Raw genomic sequence first — 26,108 nt, 5'->3', positions numbered from 1 at the left:
CGTAGGGTGATCTATCTGTCCCACCCTATGGTCGGACGGGAGGAGTATATTTCTATAAAACTTTGAAATGAGAATATGTTTTTTAAATCTTTTAAAAAGTAAATAAATAAAATCTAATTTTGCATGGTATCGTGAAAACAAACTAGTTCTGCAACTTCTCGTTGTTTCTTCAGTATCTAATCCAACTGAAACTTGAAATAGTCTGAGCCTGCAAAAAATGATTTTTTTTTCCAAAGGCATAACTCATGGTAGATACTAGTTCACTGCTTAACATTCAAGTTACTGCTACATTGCAAAATTTCAGATCAGTTAAAATGTCATAGGCTCAAGTATATCTGAACTCTGAATATTTTCCACACTGATCGAACTGGTGATGCCCTGGTTCATGAATATAAAACACTCGACAAACCAGAACATTTCAGCAAAGGATCAACACAGATGAACAGCTGAAATCCGACCAGATCACTAGAAAGAACCTAGCATCGAAATACATAAGCACAGAGGTTGTCACTTGACACTTCCCTCAACAAATCAGCAAGAGACTGAATGAACAAGTAGCTCATAGCCGAAAATGATCCTCACTTCACACTCCTTAGCCTTAAGCTGAGTCCAGTTTTAGGGCAACTCTCCTTTGGCAGAGGGCTGAAAATGAGTGAGCTACAAAAGACTTCACATGCTCCCTGCCAAGAGAGAGGAGCCCTGAAACTGGACTGCTTATTTGAGATGTTTCACCCTTTGATCCCTTCTTCCTTCCCTTCTTGACCTTGTTGGTTGTTGCTCTTTCCTCTCTGCTGCAGCACCAGATTTATAGGGAACAAAGCAGGTAGAGCGCATATGCTCGCTAGATTTTCAAAGGGTTTTAAACCATGGATATCCTATTGGCATCCAACATCTCACTTTCTCTTTTTTCCCTCTATGGTTCATGTCTCTCTAAAGCTCTCGCCGCACTATAGGATTCTCTTTCCTATTCCAGACCCTTCTTTAGTTCTTTGGCTGTTGGCACTTTGCACAGCAGTTAAATCTTGTGATCTTTCTTCTCTTCAACCTTGGAAGAGATGGCAAACTTGAATATTTGACTAAGCAGTAACGTGTAGACACGCGTGCTTCAACTGAACAAAGGTTTCTTATTGAGTGAACATAATTTCATTTGAATTTGAGTAGTACATAAGAAGTTAAGAGCACACACTTCCAATAATATGTGCATGTTATCCCAGCGAAATTCTAGTTCATGACTAGCATCAGAATCAGGAAATTCAATGACTCAACCATTACATAGTGCATTACAAATACTTAAGCCTTCAATTACAGATTTCTCCTTCCTAATCCTTCATTTCCCAACCTCTCGTTTTGGATTTTGACTCCCATGTACCTGTCAATTAACAGACATGATCAATCGTTTTAATAGGACAGATAGGATTCGACCTAAAGATCTCTGCAATCTTGGAGAAAGAATAAATACGGTTAGGACGACTAATTAAATATACTGACGATACATTGATACTGTGCGTGTAAAGATGCCAAAGAAGCAAAAGGGAGGAAGCATACCTGCCGAGCATCATGACAGTGGCCTGCGGATTGGTTCCCGGCGAGGCGTTGAACGTGGAGCCGTCGATGACGCGCAGCGCGTCGACGCCGATCACGCGGTACTCGGCGTCGACGACCCTGTTCACCTGGCAGCCGCCGTGGTAGTGCCAGATGGTCATGACGGTGTCCTTGCAGAATTGCTCCAGCGACGTGGAGTCGTTGTCGTGCCGTGGCCGGAGGTTGACGGGGAACCCCGCCGTCATATTGAGCAGCGTCTCGACGGAGAAGTACGGGTACGTGAAGTTGGCGAAGGCCTCGGACCTGATGACGCGCTCGATCACCGACACGCCGGCCACGCAGCGCCGGAGGTCCTCCGGGTGCGCGAAGTAGTTGAACGTCACCGACGGGTTGTCGTCGGGGTTGCGGTTGCGCAGCTCGAGGTGGCCCGTGGACAGCGGGCCGAGGATCTTCTCCAGGATGAAGCCGCCGCGGAACGCCGTGTCGTCGAGCTGGCTCATCGCCTCCGCCGCGCGCGCGATGGCCTCCGGCGTCCGCTGCTTCGGTGGCACCGTGGCCAGCTGCCCCGTCTGCGAGAATACAAGAGTGCTTACTCTTCACATCATCACTTGCAATGGCGTGAGAGTTTCAGTTCAGGGGCATGCATGGCCGCGTGGTATGGACAGTACCTGTGGAGAGAACATGCCGAAGTTGCGGTGCGGTCTGTCGCCGCCGGAGCCGGAGCGCCGGACGCCCCAGTTGGCGCCGCTGGCGCCCTCGATGTAGCTCCCGACCTCAGTGATGCCGACCACCTGGATGAGCGACACCTCGACCGGGGAAGGCGACGGCACGTAGATGGCGTTCATGGGGTTGTCGGACATGCCCTGGCCGACGGCCGGCTGGTTGAGGACGAGCGTGATGCCGAACGAGCGGAGGTGGTCGGCGGGGCCGACGCCGCTGAGCATCAGCAACTGCGGGCTGCCCATGGCGCCCGCCGAGAGGATGATCTCGTTGCCACGGCCGTTGCTGAGGTAAGCCCTGTGCATCTGCCCCTCGGAATCGTGGAACACCACCCCGTGCGCCACTGGCCGTCTTCCAGCTGGAGGAAAGAGACAGAGTTCGGGTAAATTCTTGTCGCGTTTCTTGGTGCCCCGCGTACGTGTTGCCGAGCAGTAAAAAATCGCGTCTTATCCTTACCTCTGACGTTGAACAGGATCTTGGCCACTCTGGCTCGGAGCAGCACGTCGATGCCGTCGGTGCGGGCGTACCGGAGCAGGTCGGCGGCCGTGTGGCGCCGCCCCTCGGCGTCGAAGATCGAGCCGCCGACCTTCGTCCCGCCGAGGTGGTCGAACGTGAAGCCGTTCTGCGGCGCGATCCCGGCCTCCAGCAACCCTCTCTCCAGCGCCGACTGCCAGGGACCCAGCTCCGGCTGGAACGCCACCACGTCCTCCACCCACCGGTACGCCGCCGTGGTCGCCTCGAGGTCCCACCCGAGTCCACGCACGTACTCGTCGCTGGCGCGCGTGTAGAACCCGGCGTTGATGCAGCTGCCGCCGCCCAGCACCCGCGGGCGCGAGTTGATCACGCCGTCCTCGGACACGAACCGCTGCGCGGGCGACGAGGGGGACGTGTCGGACAGCGTGTCCGCGAAGCGTGTCATGTTCCCGATCCGCTCGTCGTCGTACGGCGAGCCGCCGCGCTCAAGCAGGAGCACGCGGAAGCGCTGCGACAGCGTCGCCGCGAGCGGGCACCCGGCCGTGCCGCCGCCCACGATGATGTAGTCGTAGTACGACACCTGCGGGGACTGCACCGCGTCCTTCATGAACGTGTAGCTCTCGTCTCCTGCCGCCTGTACACATGCTAGCATTGCAACAAAGCTTGTGGCCGCTAAGATGGCCAGCGCTCGTGTGGTGTCCATGTCGGACGCCATTGGCGACCAATGTAAGTAAGCTGTGACAGGCGTAACACGGGAAGTATCAGAGTACGGTTTAATTTTCTGTGTGACCAAGTATGAGATAATGTGATCCTTTATATAGCGCGCATAGTCACGCTGCTGCAGAGTACGAGAGAGGGCAGTGGTTGTTGCATGGGTTGGGCTTGACAGCTGCAGCTGATGCTAGTTCACGTTTGAAACGCTCTCTTTCGCAGCATCAGTTAGTAAGTTGATCGTGCTTACTGCACACCAGTGACTACTGACTAGACACGCCTTGCACACTTTGTTTAATCATAGAACACATATATTAATTGCCGAAATTAGGCGAAGCAAAAAGAACACTGGATTTTCAGCCAGAAATGTGGTCAACGTCTGCCGGAGGACGTTTGACCGATAAGCGTCACTCTCTTTCAGCTTCGGCGACACAGCGGTTTCAGCATCGTCTGCACTGAAGACATGCTCGAGCAAATCGCCTCGCAACCAGGTAGGCTCACGCGTGACATCTTACATGCCACAGTACAGCACGCTAGCACAGGGCAGCCACGGTGATCGTCTGATTGACAATGCACGCCACAAGCGTGAGAAAGAACGGGTAAGAAGGAGTTAACCGCCACAACCACCACCGAGATCACCTCCGTTGCGTCGAACGAACGTGGCCGACGCTTTGCTTCAGATCTAGCGTCCCTTTTCTGGTTGCATTGCGACCTAGTCAGGCGCGAGTCTGCAGGTGCAGATTCAGGGGCACGGCCCATATAAAAACGATTGTCCCAATCCTTGAAACAGCTCGGTTCTGCAGAGTTTGGCCATGTTTAGTTTCCAAAAAATATCACATCAAATCTATGGCCACATATATGAAGTATTAAATATAAATAAAAAGAAAAACTAATTGTACAGTTTGCATGTAAATCGCGAGACAAATCTTTTGAGTCTAATTAAGCTATGATTAGCCATAAGTGCTACGGTAACCTACATGTACTAATGATGGATTAATTAGACTTAAAAGATTCGTCTCGCGGTTTCCAGGCGAGTAATGAAATTATTTTTTTTATTTGTGTCCGAAAACACCTTTCGACATCCGATTAAACGTCCGATGTGACACCCAAAAAATTTTATTTCACCAACTACACATGCCCTTTGTTGAACCCGGACACGGTCATGCCCCCGCAGTTGGCACTAGAGTTATTGGGCGGTCACAATCGATGCATCAAATTCAATAGAAAAGAACGGCAATCCTTCACGCAAAATGTTGTCCATGGTGCATGTGTCTTTTCAACCTCATAACTCATAATATTGGTACAGATCAAGAAATTTTTTTTACAGATATAGGAAAAATGAATACATATGTAAAATGCATAAGGACTGTAAACATGCATCGAGAAAACATCTGTAGGATTTACAGAAGAACATTTTATTGAACTGTTTAAGGACTTGTACAAACAAAGAATGCTACCGCATGCAGATACATGTAAAATACAACCCAATGTGAGCATGAATAAAGTTTAACCGGCTCTACAGTGTGCAGAGAGAGGCAACTTCCTTAGTACAGGGTGTTGTATGTGCAGAATGTTGCAACGAGGGAGGCTATGCAGATGACAAGAGGTGGCAGCAGAGTGATGTTGAGCAGGAGGTCCGGGCCTAGATAACCCGCCGCGGTAATCGTCGCGTCTGCAACTACACGGGCCAGCGTCCCGGCCTCTGTCGACAGGAGGCCGCCGTTGTAGGTTCCTCGCGCGAGCCTCGACGACATTACTCGTGAAAGCAACGACAGGTTCACTCCTGCAATGTTCGTCAGAAATGGAAAACAGTGGTTAAAGCAACAGCATGCGTTTGCTTGATTCAGATCTCGCTTTGTGCCGTCAGATGTCATGCTGCTGAAGGGCTGTGTGATGAACGATCATTTTGAGGTGGTTGCGTTTACATACCTTCGAGGACCTCAGCAAACACAAATGTGATGAGAGCGGACAAGACGTACTGCGGAACGGAGTAGTGAGGGGTGTAACGGAAGCTCATGATTATACCAATGAGGACCATGATTTCAGATGCCACCAAAATTTGCCTGCAAAATACCATGTACAAAGCAGCCGTTAACAATACCCTTAATTACATGCTTTCATGAAATCATTTTGAATGGACTTTATTTAGACCTTCAAAATCCTTTTTTTGGGCGAGGGATACAAAGTGCACTTAACGAGCATAAAAATTACCTGTCCTCGAATAAATTTGTAATGTAGCTTCCAACAATGGCGTTGACAGGGAGAACAGTACACCCAAGAATCGCTAAAAAGATAGCCACAGCGCTTGTAGACCAGTTAAAATAGTATGTGGTGATGACACTTGATTCAGAGAGCAAGATTTCCATAGCGTACTTGAGCATAAAGTATATCAATAGCTGGACCTGAGAAATGAGCGTCCATGTAATGTATTGCAAAACAAAACATAGAAAGATGATGCATCCAACGGATAAAAAATAAACTTAACATGAGAGTTGAGAGTAATCTTGACAGTGCGGAGCACTCATGTGTCAGTATTAGGCCTAGTTTGAAAGAGATGAAATGACAGACGATTTATTGCTTATAGGGCTTAATTAAATATATTATAAAGCTAACCAATAGCTTGAAAAAAAGCAATCGAAGTAATGCTAATGAAGAACTTTTTTTTTCTTGAAATTGTATTTTTGGAAGTGTAAATACAACCGCAGCATAGCTATTATTGTTGTGGACAGTAAGATGCTAACACCGAGATACTTCTCTTCATTTTATGTTCTGCAGTTCATTTATAGTTATAAGAACCCAACTTGATTAGTTTGTGAACTTGTTTTTCGTGTATGCTGCAACGTTGATCTGGAATAAAAGAAAAGAAGTTGACGAGGGGAAAGGAGGAAACCTTCACAGATGGTGTCAACAATTTGTATGCTGAACTGATTGAAGTTGCTGGCCCGTGAGAATTTTTAGACTCCTCTTCGTTATCGTCATTATCCTCAGCATTTTGGTCTTGTCCCTCTTCTGAGCCTGTAAGCAATGGTTGCGCTAGACCTTCCTCCAGATTAGCATTGACTTGATGGCCTATTTTTAATCAAAAAATAACTCTATATTAGAAAACAAAAATCCTGATGCTGATAAAAAAAAATTCTTTACAGGCAACATTTGCACTTCCAAATCAACAGAATCATGTTGTGTTTAGTTTTCGGAAGGAATATATTTGCTAGTCACTCTTCCTGTGGGTTGAGAACTTACCAGATTCAGCAGGCTGTGCCGTGTCTGAACTCTTAGCAAAGTGTCCCGGCTCTTTGAATGATATCCACAGCCACAGCAAGTAAACAAGCCAAGCAATGCACATGACCCACCCAGGCAACGTGCTCTGATCAAAAGTGAGTGAGTATATCTTAAATCTTGTCTGGAGTAAACCAGCAAGAGCAGGGCCACATGCCATGCCAAGAGCACTAGCACTGACGAATCCTGCAGAGGCCTGTAGCCTGATTTTGAGAGGCACACAATCGCTGATATATCGACGGTTCACAGCTCTTGCAGAGCCTAACCTGCATATGAGTATTGTATTATGATCAGTAAATTTCAATCCAGAAATACTGATGAATAATCGAGAAGAAGACAAACAGGGTTGGTGGTAAATATTAAGAGCCAGCAATATTTACCATACTAAATTGTAGTCCTACCTCAACATGATTACAATTCATTAGCAAGAGGTACTGAGTAATAGGGTTTAAAACAAATAGAAAAATAAATTCTACGTACCCGCATAGTAGCCGGCCAATCAGGAGAACTGTCAGAGAATTCAGGTCATATGCTAATGCATATAGCAGATTCCCAGCGAATAACATGATGCTACTGAATACAAGAGGTCTGAAGTATGACCTATTTGACCATGCACTGAAATAAACTGAGGAGAACACTTGAGCAACTGCCATTGATCCGATGATTACGCCACAAACTGTCGCTGCAGCTCCAAGGCTTACAGCGTAGTCATCAGCAGTTGGCACAATGATATATGTGTTCACCATGTAAAGAAAGGTGTTCACTAGGTTGAGTATCAAAGACATGAAATGGTAACTTTGATCATCGACAAGATCCTCCGACCCACTTTGCACGTCCTCTTGGATGATAAGTGCATGTTGACCTAAGAATTGCAGAAAACTCGTCGCATGTGTAAGTTTTTGTACCGCATGATTTACTTGGTCTATGATAGGGTCCTGAATATCAGAAAATAGTCACATTACACTCTTACATCATGCAAAAGATATGTAGAAAACTAGTTCCAAATTCAGATAATGTAACAGTCAAGACATAAAACCTTTAAGGTAACTGATGGATGATCATAGATGGACAAAACACTTCCTTCATGATCTTGCAGATATGCAAGGTTGCGCGATAAAGCTCCTACAACAGCTACAATCCCCTGCATTGGTAGAAGTGGACAAAAGGAATGCTGGTTAGCTGTGAGAGACAGAAGAAAATCAAGTGTCCCTAATCATGTAAAATGCCAGAAAAATTACCACTTGCTTAAAGACTTGTTGAAGCTGAGAATAAGGATGGTTTGCACGAGTGGTGACATAATAGTCTGTAAACCTATAGCCAAAGCGCTTATCGAATTTCTTTAGAATCTTCCTTATACCAGTAGCATTCATATCAACAAAACGGAGAAGCTTTATAAGATCTCGCCCAACTTCTCTATAAGCCTCTCGTAGTTGAAAAACTTGGGATATATCATGCTGTTCTAGAAGAGCAGCACGCTGTTCTCCCAATTCCTCAATCCTATTAGCAAGGTGGCCTTGTTGTTGTAGCAGAAAAAGTACAATCCTTTCAATCTGAAGTGAAACAGCAAGTATGAATTTTAGCTAATCAAAACAATGATACCATTTTAAGAAACACGAGTTCTTTATTAAACCAACAATAGATGAAATAAACAAGTTGATCCAATAATATATCTTTATAATTAATTAAAAAAAGAAATGTTTGCATATATACCTGTTCATCAAGAATTCTTGAGAACTCTTTAAGTACTTGCTCTCGATCTTTTCCACCAAGTTGGGTCTGCTGAACGTATTGCTTCAACATTTTCTTCATCAATTTGTAGTTAATATAGTATCTAGTAATATCAAGATGAGGAAATCATAAGATTTCTGCAGGAAATTTGTTAATATGGAGGAACTGGCTTGTGAAAATTGCTTATGGAGTCCACATCATAACCTTCAAATTTCATCATAGTTCATTAAAAAAATCATTATAGATTGACGTAATAGTTTGATGGGTACTCAACTTCTGTTTCATTTTTAGGTATCATAATAGGAAGGCATATAATTTTTTTTACATAGTAGTGTGTAATCAATGAAGAAAATTATTTTGTTCATAAAAAATAAGTACCAAAAGCATACCCTTTCCATTCTTCTACTTGATCAGCCATCAACTTCTTTCCAAAATTAACCATCTTGTCGTTCAATACCTGTATCTAAAACCGAACATATATAAATGATTAGATGTAGAAAGATCAACAAAAGCACACATTTGCACCAAGCTATTATTTCAGCAAAAAAAACATGTCTACAGCTATCTTTATGTTTACTTTTTGAGTAATTAACTTATTCAGATATTTGCTACTACCAAATGGATAACTATTCTAAAGGAAAGGTAGCGAAGCAAGTTAACTTTAGTCAATTTTCAGCACGCGGACACTGTTTAGCATTTGTGATCAAACAAAACAGCAATCCAATGTTTCGTATCCAACCCATCCTTGCCTTTGTTTTTTTTTCCGTCGTTCATCACGTACGGCAGATGGACAGAGTTGATTGATCCTCAACGAGTAACCTCTAACAGTTAATATCAATGAGAACAGAAGATGAAATGAAGACAGTACATGTGCCGTAAGGATTTTACTGATAAAGTACACTGTAGAGAAATGATTAAGGCAGCCACTGGAAGTTTTTGAATATCCTCTCAAGAAGAAAAACAGAGAAGGGTATCACTATTTAGTCTGAACGCGTGATATTTAAAAAGTGTCTAACTATAGAAGTCGAGCAAACATAAAACGTGCTGAATATTCGTCGTAAGAGAGCATAGCAAAAAGCAAGTTATTATTAACAAAAGACAGCTGGACAGAACTTTACAGTCACAAGTAGAGACAGATCAATCGGAGATTAAAAAAAATCACAGTAGTTAAAATATGCAGATCAACATCAGTACTGAATGATTGTTCATAAAGTGTTAGCGATTGGCTCTAAGTTGATAAGCCAGGTACATAACACAAAACTGACAGTGACGTGGCAGCATATGGTCCCCTTTTGTTAGAGGAGCTCCTTGTTACTTAGGACACGTAATCAATCATATGGCTAGAGTACTTCAACAACTTCTCTTTCACTTTGCCAGAAAAAGAACTAATTGTCTTGAAAGTTCTTTCCCTTGTTCATTATCTTACAGATTCCTAAAAACTACTTCCTCCAATAAAAAATATTTTACGTTTAAAACAAGATTTGATCAGACCATTAAAATTTTGACCATCAATTTTATATTAGAGTAAGTCTATAAAATCCAATAAGTTCATGCTATTGTAACTTTTCTAGGCCACTCTATGCATATAATTTTTCTTGTTATTAAACTATATGCATTTCGGAAGTAAGTAATAGACCAAATATTATCCTAAACATCACATATTTATGACCTGAGGGAGTATATATCTTGCAAGTTGTATGGCTGTTTAATTTGAGGTGAAAAGGTAAAAAATATTCTCTTCCTTCTACAAGTTTGTTTGGACGAGAAAAGTACAACTAGTCAGCTAGCGTGATTTTTTTTATTTACCCTTCTTAAAAAAAATAAAGTCAGCTAGCGTGATGGGAAATGGTCAATGTTGAAATAAAGAAGGATCCACAGATATCCACCAAATCCTGACCAACAAATTAACTTCGCCCCTTCTTATTTCCAGAAAATAAACAAGTCATTATCGTGCTTGATTACTAACAAAAAATAAGCACTTGGTGAAAATAAGCACCTTTAGGACAACATGCAGCTATAAACTGGAAGTTGGAACCCCTCAGACCTCGCCTTCGTTTGGCATTAGTTTCTTTGAAGATTTGCGCACGGTAACATTACCCACAATTCCCATGTTGTATCATGTATGGGACGGCCAAACCGCCGAAGGGAGAACAATGTAACAGGAGCCACACAGAGAAGCAGAACCGCAAAACATTTTAGATCACACCGCACGAACCGAAGAATGAAGATAATTGCAAATCCAAATTTCAGCGAACACTTCCCGGTAATAATCTATATAACAAACCGCGACTTTTACTCCTCGAACTAAGGCACGCAGAAAGAAACAAGGAACATACCGTAAACAAATGGTACCAGGTGATCCGAAGTTCGATCCACTTTTTCTCCCTGACACCACGGTGAATTCTGATTCCCGAGTCCTCCGGGCTAATTAGATGAACATCAGCAAACTCTACGTCGCAAGGGAAACACTCGCTAGTGCTACAGCACGACGACGCAGATTCATCAGGCACAGATTCAAAAGTAGGGAAAGACTGGAATCATCTGCGCTTTGGCGGCGGCATGTGCGTGCTGCGTACAGAGGTGACGGATTACTCACAAATATGTACAACGCGGACAGGCGCTCGCGCGAACGCAGTTGCCGGCGGCGTACGGCTGTGCTGGTTTGCTGGCGGAGAGGCGGATGGGGAGGGTGATGTATTTATATCGCGCGGCCGCGGGTAGGGCAGGAGGAGGAGGAAGAAGAAGAAGACGGGCAGATGGGAAGGGAAGCTGAGGGAGGGGTTTGGAGGGAGGGAGCTACCGGTGTGATCTAAAATGTTTCGCGGAGACGGCAAAACAAATTGGCCTGCAGGTACAATAGCAGGCTTGCTGTAAACATATTTTAAAAAGATAAATCATGAGAGAGAAGAGCAGTGGGCTATAAATTTTAAGGAGATTTGTACCCAGCTGTAGCACGGATTTTAAGACACAGTGTGTCTATGACAGGTGGGACTAGGTATTAATAGTGCAGTATGTAACTATTGTATGAATGAGCTATTAAATTGGCTATAGATGAATTGGAGCTAATAGTGGCTATACTATTGAACTTGCTCTTATGGCTGCGAGGTGTCGTGCTCGCGGACACGAATAGTTGGCTATACTATTGAACTTGCTCTGCGAGGTGTCGCGCTCGCGTGTCATGTCCGCGGACGTGGAGGATTCCAACTGTGGATGCCCTGCCTTTTTCAGAGCGTCCGCGTCCGTATTTTCACCTTTGTTTCCATGAACTCTCAAAATCGCAACCGGTTTTCACCTTTTTTTCCCCGAATTCTCCACCACGCACTGCACAGTGAACGCTCCAAGCACCGCAGGTCCGCACAATCCATGTGGTCTACTGGATCTGACAAGTGACAGTATAGTGTGCTGCTAGCTAGCGTGAGCCCGGGGCATCTCGTATTGCCATATTGGAATTTGACAGGGAGCTACTGCACGAAGGCCAAAACTTGAACATGAAGGGACAATCATGCTTCGGCTCTCTTAGTAATCAGGTCCGGTCCGAGTAATCAGGCTAACGAGGAATTCGGCTTAGATCCAGATTCCAACACAGGTTCTAATTCCTATACTGGAAAGAACAACATAATGAGGATGAATGAAAGTATGAAACAATTCATGTTTGTTCCAATTTGTTGTACTACCAAAGAGACAGCTTCTTGACGTAATAATGGTGTTTTGGCTGGGCGCGGATCTGGTGACGGTAATCATCAAAGTCTAAATTCGACAATTGCTCCGGCACATTTTTCTACCCCACGTGCTTGATGGGCCTGCTAATTATTGTTGTTATCTGTCATTCTGTCCCGCTAATAAGGCATTTGTTGCCTATCTATTTTTATGAAAAAGAAGTTCAAAAAATTTAGCTAGGAGGTATGAGAGCCCCCTCAGCATGAGTTCTGTAAGATTTTCTCCCTTCTCCCAGGAGGATTTCCTGAATTCTGGAATTTTTTTATATATATGTCCATCCACTTGGCTATCACTATTAATCTATTATGGTATTATCAGAGAATGGACTAAAGGGCGGAGCCAATCCTTGTGGAGTCGATAACTATTAGTTTGTATTTAAGTGAGATCATTTATCTAATTTTTTTTATTTGTACATAAAAATCAAGGTCGGATGTTTTTTAAAAAGCTGTGGAGTCGGCCGACTCCAAAGATTCTGCATGGATCCATCACTGATGGGTTGGCACCGATATTTTATGTCATGTCAAAAAAAATCTACACATGCCAAAATTAGAGGCGTGTGTTAAGTTGAAACCCCCTAAGAATTCACGACTTAGGGGATGCTTAATTTAAGTGACTTTACCAAAGTCTTGTTTTAATTAAACAATACAGAAATGATCCAACAGTATTCTCGTCACAGTAAAATTCACGTAATAATCATAAATTTTCTGTGATATGGATGTGACTGCTTCAATTGTGAAATTCCAGGCGTTCCAAGGATGAAGGATCTCTCCCTTTCCCATGCATCACAGTCAGTTTTGAATTTTGATAGGTACTACCAGAGGCGTTACTACGTTTGCTATACCCCAGATAACGGGACCACGGGTAGAATTTTAATAGTTAGTTGTTTTAGCATATATTAACATATTACTTCCCCCGTTTCACAATGTAAGTCATTCTAGCATTTTCCACATATCTAGATTTATTAACATCAATATGAATATGAGAAATGCTAAAATAACTTACATTGTGAAACGGAGGTAGTACTAGCTTAGAACTAAAGTGTTGTACATGTTGTGATATGTGTAGGACCTCTAGTAATTTTCGTTCTAGATTCGTCTTTGATGTATACCATAGAGAAGAAAAAAAAAGGGTTAAATAAGCTCACTAAAACCCAAAATCTCATTTAGCAATTCGGAGTAGCCCAAAGTAATCTCATTTTCAGTAAAATGCAAACTATTCAGTAGAATCTTTCTATGACAGCTACGCGAATGGTTCCAATCGTGGAATGCCAGGCGTTGCAAGGATGAAGGATCTCTCCCTCTCGTGCATCACTCTCAATTTTGATAGGTGCCGAGAGAAGCAACAAACAGTTTTTGGTTGAATAAGCCCTCATTCAGCTTAATGTTAACGGGAATTGAAACTCTCAAATTAAACGTATCCCAATCAACTTGAAGAGCAAAATGAGAATAAAGAAGATTGTAACTGATCCTAATGATGATGCTGATTAGAACCTATCGGATGGACTATTCAGCCAAATAAAAAGCCAAAATTTGAATTTTCAAACTTAATTTTGACATTGATTTTAAGATATTTTTAACGTAGTTTTTTTTTCAGCATTGGCTTTGAGTCACTGAGAACACATATATAAAAGTTTTATCTATAAATTTATTTTTATTCTCTAACAAACCGTTTTCGCTTATTACCGGAAAAATACGCGTCTAGGCTGCACTCCTGCTGTCCTGCAAAGCCGCCAAGCGCGAGGGCGTACGTGGCCGGACGACTTTCATGGGCCATGCAGGGGACGAACGGCCCAATTTAGCTTTTGCAACTCATGAAGAAATAAGTTCACTTTAAATCCTTCATCTTGACGTTGAGTTTAAATCTTATCGGTCAACCCCAATATCCGATATAACGTGTCCCTCAACTTACAATACCTAGGTACCTGAGGTCCTAGGATAATTTTGTGTCTGGTTTTGACTGATGTTAACTACGGTCAATCCAACTGAGTCAGCGTGGGATCCACATGAACTCCATTGTATCCACATGTGAGGGGCTCTTTCTTTTTCTTCTAGCCTCCCCTCTCTCCTACTAGAGATAGTGGGGAAAATATGTAGCGCACCATATATGTAAGTGAAAACATAAAAACTACAATTGGATTAAAAAAATAAACGCCTGAAATTTGTCCACGTTATTCAGAGTAAAACTTTTACTCAGAGATTCGACCATGGGTAAAAGTTTTACCGTGATTAAAATATTTTATTTTTACTTTTGGTAAAATTGATAAATCTTAGGCGTATGTTTTTAATTCAACAGTACTTTTCAGGTTTTCACTGCATATTTTGCCGAGATATAGCAGCTTGCACATTTGGGCCGCACAAAAGGCCAATTTTGCAAATAAGTTGAGTTATGGTCCAAACGATAGCTTAGATTGGATCGCTAAAGATCAATTTTCCGCCGGTCCTCGTGGCCCTTATCGAGATGGAGGCTGTGTTTAAATCCACGTCAAAATTAGAAATTTGAAGAAATTGAAACCATGTAACGGAAAAGTTAAAAATTTGTGTGTGTAGGAAAGTTCGATGTGACAAAAAATTTAGAAGTTTGAAGGAAAAAGTTAAAATCTAAACCGGCATACACCGAATTTGGGCGAGATTCCAGTTCCGCGCCGGCAAACCATGTCAGTATGTCACAGGTACTCGGTTTTCTAAACATATGTGATACGACTTTTTTTTTTTGCGAGGAAAAACGGGGAGCTTTATTAATTAAAGATTAGGAGGGATACAGTCTTTGGCTAAACTCTCCTTAACACACTCAGGCGCACACATACGCCACACCGAAGATTGCTTCGGGCGCCTAGCCAACTGGCTAAGGCAATGAGCAACTTCGTTAGCTCCCCTATTAATCCTATTAAGCTTAAAAGCAGGAAGAAGTGATACGACTTTTTTTTCTCCCAGGAAACTCGTGCACTTCTAGGTAACTAACTATGTTAGTTTGGATAATGACTCTAATTAAGGTAAGTTTTTCTTTTTCTAACTGGTTCAAAAAAAATCTACCGTTAAATTGAAACTCAAAAAGAAAAATTAAAACTTTCTATTGAAAAATTAAAAGCCATATAAAAAATTGAAACTTTCAAGTAAAAATTTGAAGAGTTTCAACTCGAAATTCGAAATTTCAAGTTAAAATTTAAAAACTTTCAAAGTAATTTAATTTCTTAAGTCAAATTTTAGTAACTTTCAACTCTTCATGTCAAATTTTAAAACTTTCAACTGAAAATTTTCAAAATTTTCAAATCAAGATTTTAAAACTTTTAACTCAAATTTAAAAACATGTGCGGCGAAGATTAAAATAGTGAAAAAAACACGTCGAGGGGGGCACCGGCTTGCACGCGCGAGATAGCAACCCCCGAATTTAGGCCTCAAAGAAGAGCCCATGTCACCCGGAATTTACAGTCCAAATTGATAGCCCGTATTGGATCACTACAAATCGTAATGATCTAATTTCGGCTGGTCCACTTCTGCCGCGCACAGGCAATGGAAAAAGTACACAGAAACAGCAAAACCAAATATTCGGCGTCACTTAACTAATCTAAACCGTTCAGAATAGATCCTTCAGTGGTTTTGACCTCGATTTTGGCCTACGTGACGGCTGAGTCAGCGTGGAACCCACATGTCAGGGTGATCCACATCATCACCCTCTCTCTTTCTCCTCTTCTTTCTTTCTGGGTGAGGCAAAGCAGCGGGTGCAGAGACCGGTAGGCGAGGCGGGAGAGAGGAGGGTGGCGGGCCGCGACGGTGGCCTGCGGCGGCTGCAGCAGGGAAACACGGCGACGCGGGCGATGGTGGTAGCACCGGGGGAGGGGGACACGGCGGCAACGACGACAGACATCGGAGAAGGGGCGACGCAGCGGCGGCGGGTGAGATGTCAAGACCGCTCTTGGCGAGATGACGCGAGTGACGGGAGGGGCTCTGCAAGGTTCACCGACGTTGGGGGACGACGACAGCTTGGGGTAGTCGTGGCGCCACGCCTGGTCGGAGGCCACCTCGGCATGCGCGAGCAGGAGGAGCGTCGGCACAAGGCGGCGCGTCGAGAGCAGCCCACCGCCACTGCCGCTCCGCCCGCGTCCGGAACCGCTGCTCACCCGCCATCGCCTCTCCACAGCCGCGCTCGCCCGCCGACGCCGCTGCACCGCCTGCTCGACAATGCCACTGTCGTCCAAGTCGAGCCCCCGTGAGCCGCCCGCCCCTCTAGCTCCAAGCGACAGCGACGGTGACACTTGGTCCTGGCGAGCCACCGTTGTCGCACTTGTCCCTGCCTCCTGCCGCTTCGGCTCCCGGCGCTGACGCCGACACGTTCCTCCCGCCTCACCGCCACCGCCAAGTTGACGCCGATGCGGGCCTCCCCGCCGTCGTGGCACCGGTCCTTGAGCGCTCTCATGGTGTCACTGTCCTCGCTGCGTTCCTCCCGCCTCAGCGCCACCGCCAAGCTGACGTCGACACCGGATTTGTACTTGGGAGGTGCTCGCCGGCCTCCCCGCGTCTCCGCCGGCCACGCCCGCCGCACCGCGCCCAGCCTCTTCGTCCCGCACACATTTTTGTCCTCTCCGTCGTGCTTCCCCACTACAGCCTCCTCTCTCGCCTCGCGCCCGGCCAGCTTGCAGATAAGTGAGATAGATAGATAGAGAGAGAGATGAGGACGGATATAAGAGGGGAAAGAGGGAGAGGAGGCTGACGTGGATAACCCTGACACGTGGGTCCCACGCTGACTTAGCCGCCACATAGGTCAAAACTGGGGTCAAAATCACTGAAGGATCTATTGTTACCGGTTTTGATTAGTTAAGTGCACCGGATACCCGATTTTGTGGTTTTGTGGATGTTTTGTAACTCGGGGCCATTTTGGTTTGCTACCAAAACTAGCCATACCAATATTTTCGTCACCGATTTTGCTATATATTTGTTGACAAATTTTTTCCCAAAAATTTGACAGATATAATTACACTACAATCGTAGTGTAATTATACTGTAACTTGCATGTAATTACACAGTAACTATAGTGTAAATTATATGTAACTTTCAAAAATCTCTCCGTAACATGTTATTTCGGTAAAATGGAGGTCGTGGGAACAAATTCTTTCATATATGTATGTGCTATGGTTTGTTTTCTTCCTCACCAAAACAAATCTTGTAATAGATCTAACGATTCAAGATTATCTAAAACTTACATATAAGTTACACTGTAGTTACATGCAAGTTACAGTGTAATTACATATAAGTTATAGTGTAATTACACTACGATTGTACTGTAATTACATCTGTCAAATTTTTAGAAGAAAATTTGTCGACAAATATATAGGTGGTCCCTTTGGTCAATAGAACAGTAAACATCAAGCATTTGGATTGTGACCTAATCAATGGTAGTACCAAGCTTTAATTGGTAGCGAGGCATTGGTAGCGCCACCAGCCGGGAGCGCCTAGATGCACGGCCATGCAAGTTTCAGTCCAAACTAGTTCCCTCTACCAGAGCAACTACAACACAAAATATTTGGTAACCCTTTGTTGGTACCGATCCAAACAATTCTAACCCACAAAATTTGGCACTTTGGGTTGGGTTGGTTTGAGGCCTAAATTAGTCTTACTAATATTTGACAATTTCAATAGTGCTTAGTGTCCATTTGGTTTGAAGCTAAATTTTGGCATGTCTAAGAAAATAGGTCATTTCAATAGTTAACTTAGGCTATTTTGGTTTTAATCCAAACACAACTTTATCTTACCAAATTTAGTCATGCCAAAATTTATCAAAATTTAACATTGACGAAAATTGGTAAGGCCAATTTAGGTCACAAACCAAACTAGCTCTTTATTGGCATCAATCCAAACACTCAAATTTACTATGTCACTCTACCAAAACTTTGGTAATGTTAAAACTTGCCTAGGTTTTGGTAAGGTACCAAACCAAATAAGCCCTCTATGCTAAATTGAGGGACCTTCGATGTACTTTTTCCCACAGGCAATTTGTCCCGCCCAGAAAGCCCATAATTGCGGAAAAGTCCAAATTGACATCCCAGATTTGATTGCTACCATCGGCTCTCCTGGCCTACCCAAGGTAAAGGCCCAATTTTTGTCGGCTCCCGGCCCACTCGGGGTCACAGGCCAACGCCCAACGCGCTCTTATCAGTCTATTCCTCCGGCCACATGGTAGACTAGCACGAAGACGCTCATCAATTGCGTCGCATGGAAACACTCCGTGGTTGAAGTATGTGGCAACAACTGCCAATCGCAAAAATTGCTCACGCCAACTGACGACTCCACGAAAGATGGGCGTAATCTCTGACCACCTATTCGCCACGTTCACTTCGTAGGACGACTAATACCCGTCGATAATCCTGCTTTATCGTCGCTACTTAACTGCAGAGTTGGTACATAAGCTGCAGTTCCGGCGCTTTGATTCTGCCTTTTTCTTTGTGATGACCTGACCGAGAGAGGTCACGCGAAAAACATTTCAGCGCCACCCGTAATTGAAGCACTGGATAGTCTGGACTCTGGATGCACTTAAATTCTGCATGCTCTTTCCTTATCAGTTCACCTTTCTCAGTTTCTCTTGATGATCATTCTCCAAACTATTTGTACAAACTAGTTAATCATCTCTCCTATATATTGATTCTTCTTTGTTGCAACTTAAGCACGCAACGAATAAGATACCACCATATATACCACATCAACAAAGTCAAAACAGCAAAATGAAAGGCGAAGCAAGAGCCGGCTTATTCAACTATACTTTTCTTGTGTTCACTCTCTCCGTTTCGAAATGTTTAACACCGTTGACTTTTTAGCACATGTTTGACCTTTCGTCTTATTTAAAAACTTTTGTGAAATATGTAAAATTATATGCCTACATAAAAATATATTTAACAATGAATTAAATGATAAGAAAAGAATTAATAATTACTTAAATTTTTTGAATAAGACGAATGGTCAAACATATGCTAAAAAGTCAACGGCGTCAAACATTTCGAAACGGAGGAAGTATTATATACAGGTGGACAACTTACACTTTCTTGTCCTCTCAAGAATTCAAGAAAGAAAGACAGAAAAAAAAAGGAGAAGAAATGAAAAGACGGAAAACTCGGAGTTCTTGCTCACCCCGTGCACTTCCATGCACGAAGCTAAATGCTGTTCTTGGTAGGGCGGAGCGCGATGACGAGGCCCGGGAAGACGTCGTCGGGGTCGTGTATGTGCGGGTTCCTCTCCACGATGAAGGGGTCCCCGCACTTGTCGCTGATGGTGTGCAGCGTCTCGCCTTCCCCGACGACGTACACCTCCTCGCACGGCCGCGCCGCCGCGCCCCCCAGCCGCGGGCCGTGGACCTCCACGGCCTCCGCGCGGAGCGCGCACAGCAGCACGAGCGCGACGAGCGCCACCGCGAAGCACCACGACGCCGCGTCCGCGGCCGACGCGGCCGCCGCGCACAGCTCCGCGCGCCGGAGGCTCGTCCTCGTCGTCGCCGTCGCTGCCGCGGAGGCCATGCACGGATGCGCGCGCGTGACGTGCACTCTCTGGGTTAACTTGCGTTCGCAGCGGAAGTTGCTTGGTTTAAGGGAGGGATTTTATAGAAAGAAAAAAAAGAGTGGAACTGCACGGGCGTGGAGGGGTTCGGCTTGGCGGACTTTTGTGGCGGTTTTGGTTAAACGTGGGAGCCCACACGGAAGGATCGTGGATTTAATGGCGGTTAGGTTCTTAAGTACGGCATGCCAATGGTGACGGAGACCAATTTTTAGTCCTGACCGACTGACCAATTTTCTAGTACGGAACATGTAACTTTCTGCTAATAACCAAACACTTTCCGGTCAATATATGCCACTGTTAACATCGAAAGACATTTCATCAAGGGTGAGTGTCTCGAGAGTTATGGTCTACTAGTAAATGAAGAAGCAGAACATTATTAGATGTCACTAAGCAAAGCACTGATCAAGAATGGTAGTTAAGTACTAGCGATCTGTGCAGTGGAAAAGAATTGCAGGACTCAGATTCTAGGTATTGCTATGATCAGGAGCACTATGAAAGACAATAATTAGCAGATTTATTTTCTTTGCTTCACTCCAAAGTATGACTGAATACCACAACATTTGTACGCCGTGGTACTTAGATTTGTAGCAGGAGCAGGGGACCGAACCCACCACCGTACCATCTGGTAGGTTCTTAGTACTTCTTAACCCTCTCCCGTGTGGCAGTTGCATGTACACGGTACCAAGTGTCCGTCTTAGTGTAATCTTGTTTCTGTTTTCCATGGCGAATTGGCGATAATCTGGTCTCAGCCCATCAAACCAACAAAGCATAACAAGAAAACACCCGTCGACCAAACCGTCTCCGACGTGTCCACGTTTGGGCCACAGCAACTGTTCACCTAAGCGATGCCGCCTAATTCTAAAGCTTTCTCTGTGATAGTTTCCAATTGTTTTCATCCCCGGCACCGGAAGCGTCCATGTATGTGTCACTTCAGCAGTTGGTGACCCGATCGCTAAGAAGGTATGGCAGAGTATGTGATATGCAGGACAGTGACTAGGGTGGAAACGGGCATGGTTGCCTTGCTCTTTCTTTCCCGGCGTTTGTTTTCACGTGGCCGCCGGTCAGCGGAGGATTCCCTGAGAGGGATGTGTGCGGTGAAGTGATTCCCAACAAATCTCTTGCTACTTACACCGTTACACGTACGCTCCAGATAGGCACCCACATCAAGTGGCAGGCGGCTAGCTAGGAGTAGATGAGTGTATCCCAGTTCATTTCTATTTATCTCCATACCTAAGTTTGAACAAACTGCAACCTTCTTGTTCAGATGATCAGATGTACAGGTTCCAGTCTGCTGACCTAATTTCTCAAAAAGAAAAAAATTAAAGCCATAGTGCTCCGTATTGTTTCTCATCATTTCTGCGTTGAAACATGTGAGGATGACAGTTCATTGTTTGCTCATTATATGAATCGATAGATAGGAGTGCACAACGAAAAAGTATGATCGGTTGCAACAGACCTTGAATTGGCCGCAAGGTCATGGCTTGATAATCATACATTTGTTGTTGGTTCAAATGCTTGTTTTTCCTCTAAAAAAAAGCTTGTTTTTCCTCCAGCTAAACCAGGCTTACATTCTTACCGAACAAACCTTCCAAGGGGACCCTGTGATTTTAAAATGGAGGAAGAGGTCAGAAAGGCCGTTTTCCTGAACTTGAGCTAATGTATGTTTTGTTCCGACAGTTTCCAGTCCACGAGATAATGATGTATCACCAACCTGACTAAAGAATACGACCGTAACTTGTTCCATCTATCTTATTTCCAGTGATGAGGAATTGTACAGAATTGCCGTGGAAATCTAATTCTGCAAACACATGAAGAGACAACCAACACCTAACAGCACTGAATAAATGGATCGAAAATCATCTCAGACGAGCATGCATTATGGCTATGGTACGCGATGATCTGAAAACCTTTCAGGATGGAAATCCATTTCCAGCCCAACAAAAACAGTATGGGCATTGGGATTACCAAGATCTCTATGTATAAATACGAGGTACAGTACCTTACCTGTTTCTTCCAAGTTCCAACATCAGCAAACAATTCTTCCAAGCCTGTGCTTGTATATTCTTCAACTACTGAATAAGGAATGCGAGAGATTGCCAGAGCAAATTGGCTGCCAAAGGTCTCTCTGTTCAGGAAAACGGCTTTTCTGACCTGTTCCTCCATTCTAAATACACAAGCCCATCAGTTTGAGACTCCAGAAGTTCGTTCAGCTGTCCATTTCCACAACTTTAGTTTGACAATTTCATCGCTAGTAAATATTAATCCACCAGGACCATTTTTCACTGCTCCAACTTCCGCTTCAAAGGATATTTTACCTCTCTCAGCAAACCTATAAAATAGATTAAAAAAGTATTAGGATAAGCATGGTGCCATACTTTATTAAATACGAGTAATTCTTAAAACTACATTATCTTGCTTACGATGGGAGCTCATAGAGGTGGACTATGTTGTAATTCGTTGACCATAGCAGAATAGGGTTTAATTGTGCATCTTGCATACCAGCAAGAGCAAGTGCACCCTACACATGAAATGAGAACCATTGTTCCATCAGCAAGAAAAAAAAACAGGAACAGGTGAACAAAATGGTAAATGTATGGTATGATGAGAGCTACAACTATGTTAAAAATGCTTATGGTCCAGTTATAGTTATCAAGAAAACAAACATTTTTCTCTGTAGACTAAGAACATTAATGGGGTAACTGCTAACTTGCTATACACCCATGAAAAGTAGAAATCAGCAAGGTTTAATTTTATTATTGCACCAAAAAAAAAATCAAAGCAACCATCACTGTTCAGTTACATTTCTAATTTTCTAGATCCCGCCTCTCTAGATTGAATCTAGTATTGTATTAAAAACACAACCTTGTAATTCTCATCCCCTCCTTCAGAAACCATAATAAACATATAGAGATAAAACACTATGTTTTTCTTCTTAAGTAACAGAATTTTCATAGAAGGTACTTGCCATGTTATTGCAATGCATTTGAAAAGATGACATCAAATGAGTCTAGCTCCACTACAAAACACAAATTATTCATGCGCCGCACAAAAATACAAAATATTCAGGGATTCAGAATCATCTCTGCCCAATAATAATAATAATAAGGACACCATAATCAGGGGAAACATACTAGCAAAATCAGAGAAATAGGTGAAAGCATCTTAAAATGTGGTTAGCTATATAGTCCCCCTGTCACCACAAATAAAGCTGCTTAAGCAATTGGCATTCAAGAATTTATTGGTGTGCATCAATGAGAGTGTGGTGCCATACATGATCTTCGTTATGTGTATATGTTACTGCCAGGCTTCCAGTTTCCAACTTTCCATAGCAGCCCAGACCTAACAAAGACATGATTTGAAGTTCACGTGCATTATGAAGACATGATTTGACAGCATAGTGATTACTGAATGTGATGATGATTAAATGAAAGACTAACCTTGATTGTTTGATCCAGAGAACAAGATAATAGAAATTGATCCCAGCAGAGCAAGGGCATTATAGCTCCTGTATGACCAGAAAGGGTGAGTCCATTGCAATTTTGCCAAGTCCCAGGCCTGTCATGTTTTCATTGCCAACAAAACAGTGAGAGCAAATACCCAACAGAAATTTAGAATTGGACATTGCATTTTTATACTAACCATCATCTAAATGTTAATAGAAGTACCACGCATATTATCTAAAAATGAATACAAATAAATAGGGCATAGGGTTACAAGGATTTTTTTTTCTCTAATAGTGTGATCCATTGAACCAGAGTAAAGCATCATTGTTCCTATAGCTAATGAAACAACAGGACCCTGATGCGGTGATGCCCCACAAGAGAAGAAGCAAGCTCAAAAGAGTCTTTTTCTGCACAATATCTCCACGCTAAAATATCTCCATCCTGCACATACAGCACAGCATTGGACTTTTATGGTGTATAAAGAATAATAGCCTCATATGGTGCATCGACATGAAGATAATTTACTTGTATAGTTGCATTGCAGCGAAGAGCATCCCATTGCCAACCGCCAGTGCATGTACTCGCCAGTTGGCTCACTTAGGCTCATCTCAGCTCCTGTATCCCAGATCTGTAAAAACCTGAACCAATCAAACACTCATACACAGTGAATCACTATAAGTGTGAAGTATAATTTTCACCTTCACAGCATCAGGAATTCCAACAAATAGCAATGGCTCCTGCACACTAACACAGAGCGTATGCACAAGACGAGATTAAAATCAGTTCCACAACTGCGACGGGCACGCATACTTGCACAGGATTCAATTTCAATCGTGCCAGAGCTGCTACCTGCTCCGTTTGATAATCCGAGACGCGCACCGTTCCGTCCTTGCTGCTAGAGAACAGCAAATGCGTTCCTGATGGCAATACAATCGCAGTCACAGCCTACAAGCACTTTAACAAACCGAATTTGAAAAAAAAAATCCGCGGATCGGGGTTGGAGGGCAAGCCGGCAAGGAGGTGGATGTACCTTCTGGTGTCCGCGGAGCGGGGTGAGCAGCGAGAACCCGTCGTTGATGGAGCCGGCGTGGAGGTAGCAGCGGCATTCGTCGCCGTACCTGCAATCACCGGAGAGGAAGAACTTGCAGGGCTTCTCGCGGGTACTGGACACCACGCAGTTGCCGCCGCCGCCGCCGCCGCAAGCGGCCGCGCTGGGTCTATGGCTTGGTCGCAGTCGCTCGGGAGGCGCCTCGGGGAGTTCGCTGTGGAGGTAGCGGCAGGGGAACCGGCTGCATGCATTGCCCGGCACGCCAGTGGATGCAGACCTCGCCGGCGGACGAAGAGGCAGGCGAGGTCGGGCCGAGGCGGTCGCGCACGCGCCTGCGGCCGTGGCGGCCGCCCTCGTCGTCCTCTAAGCCCATGCGTGGAGGCTAGCAGGATCGGTTGGTTTCGGTCGATGCGGCGCCGGCGATAGGAGACGGCGGCGTGGGGCTCGTGGGAATCGTGGGGTTATTTGGATTTTTTTTTCTAATAGAACATCTGTAAATAAAATTAGTTGGAACAATTTAATTTACACGCTTTATCTGTGAATTTCTTAAAAAACTATTTTAATTCATTTTCAACTCTGTTGTAGTGTTGTAGTTGATTTATTTGTTTGTATATTTGAATAATGATCACAAAACCATTTAGCTATTCAGCAATTTTGAAAAAACAAGTCCTTAATTTGAAACTCTATGGAGCTCTCCACATACATTTTCTTTTCCCCATCAATTGGCTAGTTATGCCACCATATGCCTACCGTTGTTCGCTAGGCTCACCAAACTCCGCCAACCCCCCGTCCCATTGAATCCATTGTCACCTTCTAGCCACTTCAAAATCTAGTTTTCTTCGTTGGCAGTGACAACTCACATGTAGGGTTCGAAAATTTCAGAACGAATTTTCTAAAATTTAGGTTATATCATAACACCCTCCCCCATACATATTCCACATACACATTATTTCAGTCAGAATTTTTATTATTTTTATTTTTTAATAAAATATTTGTTCAAATTCAATCAAATTTTGTTTAAAAAATCAAATAATTTTGGAACACAATAACTGAAATTTTGGCCATATTGGTACCCTCTGATATAAATGTTGAAAATGAAAGATTAAACCCCTGGTGACATACCCATAAAAACTGAGTTGGAGCCCAAATCCTTACTCAAATCTCAGTCTTTAGTGTATTACCCATCTGTAGCTAGGCTAGAAGATGTACTGTAATATATAGTGCAAATCATATATGTCGTGAAAAAATAAAACTATCGTATGATAAAAAAAATGGATGTTTTAAATTTATTCACATCGCGATAAGTAAAATTTTACTGCCAGATATGCGCCCATTTTTGAACAATTCTCATACGTCTATTTTTGAATCATCCTATAGTTTCTAAGGGCAACAACAATGTATATGGCAAAAGTAGTCTATATAGATGGAACCCACTTATATGAACTTTAAGGGCCCCTTTGAATCAAAGGATTTATGTAGGAATTTCATAGGATTCAAATCCTATAGGAAATTTTCCTATTTGGCCCTTTGATTCAAAGGATTGAAGCTTTCCAAATCCTATGAAATTCCTATGGAATGACACATTGCATGTAGATTTTGGAGGAAATTTAGCAAGAGCTCCAACCTCTTGGAAAATTTCCTTTGAGTCTATCTCTCTCATCCGATTCCTGCGTTTTTCCTGCGCTCCAATCAAACGACCATTCCTGTGTTTTTCCTGTGTTTTGCAATCCTCTGTTTTACACTTCAATTCCTGTCAGAATCCTATGTTTTTCCTATTCCTCCGTTTTTTCTACCCTGCGATTCAAAGGGGCCCTAACTATTGAAACATCCACAATGTATATGGATAGCAAATAGTATTAGGATGAGAGAAGAGGTAGAGACAAATAATATATTTTATTCTCTATGGGCAGTCCA

General features: G+C 43.5%; 3 protein-coding genes and 1 pseudogene across 7 annotated transcripts; all 4 read right to left on the bottom strand.

Annotated features, from left to right (window-relative positions):
- Positions 1 to 1,104: 1,104 nt before the first annotated feature.
- Positions 1,105 to 3,517, bottom strand: LOC4336725 (protein HOTHEAD). Its single transcript, XM_015779707.2, has 4 exons — positions 2,719 to 3,517; positions 2,211 to 2,620; positions 1,546 to 2,111; positions 1,105 to 1,369 (listed from the first exon to the last, which is right to left on the bottom strand). Exons 1-4 carry the CDS (start codon positions 3,449 to 3,451, stop codon positions 1,303 to 1,305), a joined length of 1,776 nt encoding a protein of 591 aa, XP_015635193.1. The 5' UTR covers positions 3,452 to 3,517; the 3' UTR covers positions 1,105 to 1,302.
- Positions 3,518 to 4,702: 1,185 nt separating this feature from the next.
- On the bottom strand, positions 4,703 to 11,300 carry LOC4336724 (SPX domain-containing membrane protein OsI_17046). 5 transcript variants are annotated; one of them, XM_015778103.3, is made up of 13 exons: positions 11,048 to 11,286; positions 10,788 to 10,929; positions 10,448 to 10,519; positions 8,841 to 8,914; positions 8,434 to 8,554; positions 7,962 to 8,273; positions 7,760 to 7,864; positions 7,204 to 7,658; positions 6,688 to 6,989; positions 6,338 to 6,516; positions 5,659 to 5,849; positions 5,377 to 5,510; positions 4,847 to 5,230 (listed from the first exon to the last, which is right to left on the bottom strand). In XM_015778103.3, the coding sequence occupies exons 4-13, from the start codon at positions 8,891 to 8,893 to the stop codon at positions 4,992 to 4,994; spliced, it is 2,091 nt and encodes a 696-aa protein (XP_015633589.1). In that variant the 5' UTR covers positions 8,894 to 8,914; positions 10,448 to 10,519; positions 10,788 to 10,929; positions 11,048 to 11,286; the 3' UTR covers positions 4,847 to 4,991. The 5 variants fall into 5 exon arrangements, with proteins under 5 accessions (NP_001406747.1, XP_015633589.1, XP_066165278.1 ...); XM_066309181.1 differs by having other exon boundaries at positions 10,448 to 10,722; positions 11,048 to 11,199; XM_015778102.3 differs by lacking the exon at positions 10,448 to 10,519 and having other exon boundaries at positions 11,048 to 11,300.
- Positions 11,301 to 19,121: 7,821 nt separating this feature from the next.
- On the bottom strand, positions 19,122 to 20,006 carry LOC136356355 (uncharacterized). Its single transcript, XM_066310119.1, has one exon. The coding sequence runs from the start codon at positions 19,661 to 19,663 to the stop codon at positions 19,304 to 19,306; it is 360 nt and encodes a 119-aa protein (XP_066166216.1). The 5' UTR covers positions 19,664 to 20,006; the 3' UTR covers positions 19,122 to 19,303.
- A 1,016-nt stretch (positions 20,007 to 21,022) lies between these two features.
- Positions 21,023 to 24,628, bottom strand: LOC9272717 (zinc finger CCCH domain-containing protein 17-like; annotated as a pseudogene).
- Between the last annotated feature and the right edge of the window lie 1,480 nt (positions 24,629 to 26,108).

The sequence above is a fragment of the Oryza sativa genome, chromosome 4 (genome assembly GCF_034140825.1).
Source record: "Oryza sativa Japonica Group chromosome 4, ASM3414082v1".
NCBI lineage: Eukaryota > Viridiplantae > Streptophyta > Magnoliopsida > Poales > Poaceae > Oryza > Oryza sativa.
This window is presented reverse-complemented; position numbering and strand designations above follow the sequence as displayed.

Coding starts and splice junctions, on each gene's coding strand:
- LOC4336725 (XM_015779707.2), bottom strand. CDS start 3,451: ATGGCGTCCGACATGGACACCACACGAGCGCTGGCCATCTTAGCGGCC. Junction 2,621..2,718: donor GATCCTGTTCAACGTCAGAG/GTAAGGATAAGA, acceptor TCTTTCCTCCAG/CTGGAAGACGGCCAGTGGCG. Junction 1,370..1,545: donor ACTGTCATGATGCTCGGCAG/GTATGCTTCCTC, acceptor GTTAATTGACAG/GTACATGGGAGTCAAAATCC.
- LOC136356355 (XM_066310119.1), bottom strand. CDS start 19,663: ATGGCCTCCGCGGCAGCGACGGCGACGACGAGGACGAGCCTCCGGCGC.
- LOC4336724 (XM_015778102.3), bottom strand. CDS start 8,893: ATGGTTAATTTTGGAAAGAAGTTGATGGCTGATCAAGTAGAAGAATGG. Junction 7,659..7,759: donor ATCCATCAGTTACCTTAAAG/GTTTTATGTCTT, acceptor TCTGATATTCAG/GACCCTATCATAGACCAAGT. Junction 6,990..7,203: donor ATTGGCCGGCTACTATGCGG/GTACGTAGAATT, acceptor ACTCATATGCAG/GTTAGGCTCTGCAAGAGCTG.